This window comes from Pieris brassicae, chromosome 1 (assembly GCF_905147105.1).
Source record: "Pieris brassicae chromosome 1, ilPieBrab1.1, whole genome shotgun sequence".
Classification (NCBI taxonomy): domain Eukaryota; kingdom Metazoa; phylum Arthropoda; class Insecta; order Lepidoptera; family Pieridae; genus Pieris; species Pieris brassicae.
This window is the reverse complement of record NC_059665.1, coordinates 7,120,650-7,128,433: the sequence shown is the minus strand read 5'-3', so window position 1 is coordinate 7,128,433 and position 7,784 is coordinate 7,120,650. Positions and strand designations below refer to the sequence as shown.

Genomic DNA, 7,784 nt, shown 5'->3' with positions numbered 1-7,784 from the left:
GAGAACAATAATAATTAACTTGCTGAATCCTTTACTCCACATTATATTATTATTTGTAACTGTACAACGTGGCAAAGTATGCGTTCTTATTAAACAATCTGTTTAAATTGTTTCTATTCCATCCGTTCTTTTGATTAACGAAAATGACTGAAGTAAAGTTTTGTAGTTACTTTAAGAATTTTATCCTTTGTGGAGAAATAGATTTCCACTGCATGTTATGCCAAGAGTCATTTTTTTATTTAGACAATGTGGATAAGCATCTGAAATGGGAAAAACATAGGAGCTTATTGAAAAAGCAGGCATACGATGAACGCTATAAAAGAGACTTTTTGTATAAGGTAAGTATGATTCTTTTAGAATAAGAATATGATATTACACAGTAAAAAATTTTTTTGCCTATTTTTAAATATTAGTTCAAAACTTTAAAAAAATTACTGTTATGCTTTGGATGAGTAAAATTTAATAAAGGTAAAAAAAATAACTAAGCCTAAAAAACAGGCTTGTCATCTTTCATCTACAACAATAGCTAGCTAATTAATATTTTTTAAACAAAGGCATTGGTATTTTTAACGAAATTCGTGTTTTTGATATGAATGCCACAAAGTGTTGTATAAAGGCAGTATCCCCCTACATTGGTAATTTTTAGTAGCTATGTATAATCTCATATTCATTATGTTTTAAACGTAGGACGTATTCATGAAAACAATAATAATGTTCATTACTATAAAGGAAGTAAAACTAAAGGGAAATTCACGTAAAATCTAAGTATTCTTTACAGATCAGAGACGATTTTTACTGTGAAGCCTGCAACGAGCTAACCACTGAACCTAAAAAACATAGACAATGTAGTTCTCATGTTGCAGCTAAAAGTGTTTCAAAAAGACCTAAATTTGAAACAATGAATTACCCCATAAGGAGGCGTTCAGATGGTACAGTCTTTATTGGTGATGTCAGAGTGACTGCCTTAGAATGGCATGGTATACATAAAGATTTCTGTACCGTATGCTCTAGACGGATTAAAGATCCAACGATTCATAATACTTTGAATGTCCATGTAATAAATCTGATACAATCGAAGACTGTTAAATTTAATGAATATTATTACAGAATGGTAAGATTACTTCAAATTCCTTTTTTTGTGCCGGCTATTATTAAGTAGGTGCTGTTGGTTGGTGGAAGTAATAAATTATAAGATTATTTATACTTCATCTTTATCTTTTTGCTATCGAACGATGATGATCAATATTTGTTAATTTACAGCTAAGTCAAGAGAAATTCTACTGCTTTCTATGTCTTAACGTTCATGACAATAGCACGATGGAATATCATATTACTAGAGATTGTAATGTCACTAAAAAATATAAAAACAACTATTCGATTAAAGTATATCCAAATATGAAAGTTTTAGTTAAAACTGATCCTGAACATCATAATGCGCTTCTTAAGATGAGCCAAGAATACTATAAAATAAATTTTAAAAAAGGAGAAGCAGTATGTCGGATTTGTAACAAGGCAGTAAAAGCAGATATGGCGGTTATGATCAAACATAAAGATAAACATGAAAATGATAGGCATGCAGGTTGTGGTAGGCCTTACAAGGTTAAGTATTCAGAAATCGTAGACCACGGAAAAAGAAGGCATGATCTTGTAATTTATGGAAAGGATAATTATATTAAATTTAATTCACTAGTAAGTTGGGGTTATTGCTCGATGTGCCACACGAGAGTCTCCGCTAGCATGCGACAGGTATTGTCTCATGTGCATGGACGACGTCACAAGTGTTTCCTAGAATTACATGGCTTTACGAGACCGAGTAAGCATGAAAAGACCTATTGGAGAAAGATAAAGTTTACGAGCTTTATGATAGGCATTTTTAAAATTAACGGCTCGTCTTATCTTGTTAATGATCAAATACAAATACATTATTCTTCATTTATGCTGTTAGGAAACTATGGAATTGATACGGATCAGTACATCTGTTTTGGATGCAATGAAGTTATAAAGAAATCCGACGCTCAAAATCATTGCAAAACAAAGACCCACGTAGACAAAATGTTGGCCTGTAATGTTATGACTGACTATGAAGAAAAGCCAGAATTCATTCGATTAGTGAGTAAAAATTCTTTAATTGCCAAGAATGAGTCATCAACTTTTTTAATTAAAAAAAATTAAAGCGTAATTCAAATTTATATTGATCGTTGTGATTACAAAATAGTTCATGTAAATTATTAATAAGTATCAAATAATAATAAAGAACATTCCAAAAAAACTATTACGCCGTTGCCAACAATATTTTATTATTTGAAAAATCAAATATTTCGCTAAATTAAAATTAGATCAATATTTCAAGTTATGGTTTACAGAAAGATCTTTACATTATTCTGTATCGATTAGGCATTTTAAAATAACAAGCAAAACGTTAATTCTATTTTTATATCATGTCTATTTTTACTACACCCACGATGGTAGCAACCAAAGCAACAAACGGTTAAGATTAAGTTATAAGAGAGTATTATTCTTCAATTTGAAAAAAATACCTTGTCTATCTATCTATACATTTAAAACTAGACAAATAATTGAATTTCTTTTTGTTTTAGATTCGTCCAAATTTATATCACTGTGCCGTTTGCGATCTGATATTACCATATTGGGATAATGTACGTGAACATATATCTGGACTTTCGCATGGTGCTCGTAGGCGAGTAAGCATTTTACCTTGCAATGAAGCAAGTATTTTACGGTCAATGCACGGTCCTACGTTAGATAGCAATAATAGTTTTAAGATTCATCTGAAACGGTTAGGTCTCAATTAGAAGGAGTCTATTTTGTCATAATAAATTTATATGAAATTTATTGGACGTGAAACACGTGTCATTATACCTTTTTCTATCAATTTGCATTCCTGCAACAAAATGATTTTGACATACATGAAGCATCATAAGGAAATTAAAAGTCCTATATATACCTATACTGTAGGCACGATTTTCATCTACAATTGTTCTTAGGTTGTCCTTATTTCAACCTATCAAAATACAAGGAGATTCATTAATAGGTTGTTTGTTGTTTCATGTCATATCACAAATCTATCATTATGAACTCATTTGAAAAACGATTACATCCTATTATACATAAATTTCTTTTGTATTTTGAAATATATATTTTATTAACTTGCTGCAAGGCGTAAACAGCTAGATGTATTTAATAAGACCAAGTCTACCATTTGCAGTTGTACCATGTGGTTGACAAAATATTTCATTGGTCAATATATTTTTATAGAATATCTCACAACACAGCTGGAGCAGTCATATAGGTAAATATTTGTCAGTCATGGTACAGCTACTGCTAGTATTTTTGCAAAAAGAAAGCAAGCTAATAGAAACTACAATATCCATAATCTTTAGATGAATAATTTATTTTACAGACATGAGTCATGACAATGCATAATGAAAAATCCTTTTTACAACTTGTAATACAGTTTATGACCTAATCTAAATCCAAGTGTTTTTTTTTATACTAATAAGTTTTATATATTCTCATGTATTTATTCAAAGTATGAAAATCTCTTTAGCTATATATAGTATAACACTTTAAATTACATTAACATAATTACACAAATAAAAAAATACCTTAACATTCATTAAACCATTGAGGAAAATGTGAGAGTAACAAATTAAAATTCCTTGGAGAGGTATTCTGCATTTCTTTTAGATATCCCACAGTTTTGTCTATATAATCTTGTTTAAAATCATCTGGTAGGTCTTGAATTTCTACATCTAGCAAGATAACTATATGGATTAACCTTGTAGGGTACAAGCTGGCAAAATGATCTTTGCTTTTAGTTTTTATAATACATTTAAAATTATAAACTAAGTCTAATATTGCTGAATCATAGTTGGTAGAGGTTAATACTGAATTTAATATTGAACTGCAAATTTGAAAGCAATTCGGCACTTCAGCACTAGTACAAAACAATCTATGATATGTAATGTTGCTTAATTCTAGATTTAAGTCAATATTTCTATTTTCAAGTACTTTAACACATAAGTTTAATAACATATTTTCTATATCTGGTTTCATTTTTATAACAACATCTGAGCGGAGAATGTTTTGATCCCATAAATTATTCAATATAGTAGAACACCTAATATCACTTGTGTTCCAATTAATAATACTGTCTGATAAATGGATAAAAATACTTGAATCTAAATTAAGTAAAGCCTGAACTAATTCTGGATTGATTTCAATATTATAACATGATTTCATATCAGTATCTTTGCATGTTCTGATTAAAAAAGCACTTAACTTTTGGTCAATTTCACTCATATTGTTAGGAAAAAATACATTTTTATAAGCGTCTACAAGCGCTGCGGTATGGTTTTCGTGTATGTTTAAATGGCCTTCAGGATGTACCTTGCATATTTTACGTATGTTTTCAAGCACTGACAGTCGTAAGTTTGTGTCCACATTTGTGTTATGCTTTGAAGTTAAAACTTGAACGAAACTTTTTGATAAAGCTTTCGTAACGGCTGGGTCTAATAAAGGGTCCTTGTAAGTAACTGCTGGGCAGGAATCATTAAAAGACTTGATAGCTTTCTCTATAAGTTGAGGATTCATTGTAATATTTTATTATATTTATATCTGCTACAACACTGTACCATAACACCTTTATAAAAAGTTTATAGACAAAGAAGAAATAAAAAATACTAACCACAGACTAAAGCAAAGTCGCCTTATGTAAGTTATTGGAAAATGTAGTGCCATCTAGTATCAAGTGGCATAGATATTATGTTAACATCAATTGTAATAGAGGGGGTTACTAACGTATGCGGTAAGAAATGTATAAGGAATAAACATACGGTTAAACAATTATAAATTAACACAAGTAATTAACTAATAAGTCTGTATAATCTTTTTATCTCCGCCCATACTGATCCTAGTTGAAGTATTTTACTTGATACAAATACTAAAAAAACATTTTAATAAAAATATAAAATAAACTTGAGACTAACAAAAATATGATATGATATTATATCTTTTTTCGGTGAGCAATTTCTATAATTTTCTGATGAATTGCTTTAACAATCAAATGCTATGTTTTTATTTGATTTAAAATTGATGTATTGTTTAAAACAATATTACCTAAACGTACTAGGTACTTTCAAGATTGCTATAATATAGGTATCTTAGCAATTTATAGTAATGATAGTATCAATTTGTAATTTTTACCTACTCCAATGGTAAAGATTAAAATACATAATGCTTATTTTTTTTTATAAATGCCATAGATATAAATTTAAATTACAGTACCTATAGGTGATAATTTTATGTAAATGGTTTAATTAAAAAACATTATAGTTCCAGCTTTCATCATTGACTGTAAAAGGTGAGTACTAAAAACTAATTTATAGTTATAGAAGTACCTATTAAGGACCCCTTTACGCAATTTCTGCCTTTGTACAGACTATAAAATTTTCCCACCGGCAATTTGGTGTTGAAATAATGAGCAATTCACATTTGCTCTAATGTTGCCGTCTCAAAAAATTCGAAATCACGAAAACGCAATAAAACATTAAATGTAATTCAAAATAGATGTAAGACGATAAGAAAGCTTTAAATGTTTGAATTAACATACAAATTCTGTATTATTGTAATGTCTTAATTAGTTTGAATTCGCACCGTTAGGCGGGAAATTAAAAAAAATAACCTCGATGATAATTCATAGTCTATGTTTCGAATGGACGTTTCGAAAGTGTGTGGGGCCCGCTTAATAAATTACCATCGGGACCTCACAAGAGGTACGCGAGAGGTCTAAATACGTGGGTTTCACCACGGCTGGCCCCGCCCTGACAGAGAGAGAAGATGCCAGATAATTCGGAGCAATTTATGTGGAGATAAAATTGTTTGCTTAGTGATTTTTATTACGATACTAACTTTACGTAGATGTATGCGTTTTTAAAAGACAGGTTAATTATTTTTTTCTATTTCAATCAACATTTTTGAAACTAAAGAAGATATCTTGAACGATTAAATTAGTATTTTTACGTTCTTGTGGTACCTATTAGGTACGCCTGTTTTGTAGTTTTTCAGAGTAGGTATATTTATAAATAGTACTTTAAAAAAAAAGATAAATGTACATGCATATATGAGTTACCAAAATGTAACATAGGTTAATTTTTTAATTACGTACTTTTGTACGTACTTAAATTAATATATTCTGACAACGTATAATAAATGGCAATTTTAATCTTTCGGACGGCATAATTCGCTAAACAGGTTTTGATCACCACGTCTGCTAATAAGATATTGAAAAAAAGCTTTAATTTACCTCATGCACGATTACTACATAATATTAAACACGTTTATTACCCTTACAGGTAGTTTTATTCGATATCGTAGGTAACGGAATATTATCATTAAAACATTAATCAATAAAAGTTCAACTAAAGTCGTTTAGGTCTTGATCCACACTCTGGAGACGACCCTCTATATCTGCATATCTGATCTGGTTTAAGTAAGAAGGTTCTAGAAAAATACTCAGAAAAAACAATAAAAAACGTATTTTATCTTATATTCTCTTATTATACTTCTGACTCCTGAAGTCTTCATAAATTATATTTATGTGTATAGATACTTAGAATAAATCGATGTATCAATTTTTTTGTCATTTTCAATTTGATTAATTATTTTGATTGAGTATGTAAATCCTTGACCGCAGCATAAGGATTACGGAGGCAAGGCAATTACAACTAAATTTGGCCCAGAAAAACTACCAATGTTATGTTGTACTTTAAAGCTTAATCATAAATGTTTTAATTTAATTTTTTTTAATAAATTCAATATTAATGTCTCCATCATCAAAGGCTGCGGAGACGTTTCCACATTTAACTAAAATTCATGCGCGAGACGCTCATGGGCCGCGGAGCCCAACCTTCGCCTTTAGGTACTGAGCTAAGGCAACAAATTTAACTATTATTGCTCAATTATTACATTTTCTACAATATTTTACCTGGGCAATTTGTCAGCTTGATTCATAATTTTTAAGAGAGTCAGAATTCTGGGCCTGATTGATTCGCCATTATTGGTTTTAAGACGTGACCTCCCAATGTTTTCCTACCTAAAGAAACATCGCATATCCAACGACACGGCAACTGTTCTCGTCTTTAATTATTAGTAAATTACGCTCTGAAAGCTTCCACTTTTAGTTTTAAATAAATTCAAGTAGCTAACTAAAATCGAAAGTGCATAATTAATGTTAGGTAAGCTAATTCAGAAATTGAACAAATCAATAGCGATGTCCGAGGATGATGGATCGGCCGCCATTACCTGCCCCATTCGCGCCATCCCGCCCGTGTGAACTGCGCTTATATTAGATAGGGCAGTCAGGTTGTAGAAAAACGAGTCTATTTTATAACAAAAAGGAATTCGGAAATATAAACGCTCTTACAGGAATGTAGCGATCCTGGTCAGCGTCATTGGCAGAGGAAGAAAATTTAATTTCTTTTACCATCACTATAAATATGCTGCGGCGTTACATGGAGTCGCTAACAACTTGCAACTTAGCACTCACGAACATAGAATATTTATACATGAAGAATCGTTTAGCTGTCTTTTTGTTTTTGCAGCAGATTTAGAGTGACCTAAATTATACTCTAAAACTTGGCTGAGCATATATCGGATGAGCAATGGACCATAAAGGCGAACCGGTGGCCTCTCCACCCTACTAGGACATGATAGAGAAGAAGACCGCTCACGAGATGAGCGGATGACATTATGAAAACGGCTGG

The 7,784-nt window shown here is 30.8% G+C and overlaps 1 protein-coding gene across 1 annotated transcript; it reads left to right on the top strand.

Moving 5' to 3' along the window:
• The first annotated feature begins 34 nt into the window (after nt 1-34).
• On the top strand, nt 35-3,427 carry LOC123720545. The gene is made up of 5 exons (XM_045677206.1): nt 35-338; nt 779-1,111; nt 1,261-2,109; nt 2,598-2,702; nt 3,422-3,427. The coding sequence occupies exons 1-5, from the start codon at nt 144-146 to the stop codon at nt 3,425-3,427; spliced, it is 1,488 nt and encodes a 495-aa protein (XP_045533162.1). The 5' UTR covers nt 35-143.
• The last annotated feature ends 4,357 nt before the right edge of the window (nt 3,428-7,784 follow it).

Excerpts from the sequence above, each read along its gene's own strand:
- LOC123720545 (XM_045677206.1), top strand. The coding sequence starts at position 144 with ATGACTGAAGTAAAGTTTTGTAGTTACTTTAAGAATTTTATCCTTTGT. Across the intron at positions 1,112-1,260 it reads ATGAATATTATTACAGAATG|CTAAGTCAAGAGAAATTCTA; the intron begins GTAAGATTACTT and ends GTTAATTTACAG. Across the intron at positions 2,110-2,597 it reads AGCCAGAATTCATTCGATTA|ATTCGTCCAAATTTATATCA; the intron begins GTGAGTAAAAAT and ends TTTTTGTTTTAG.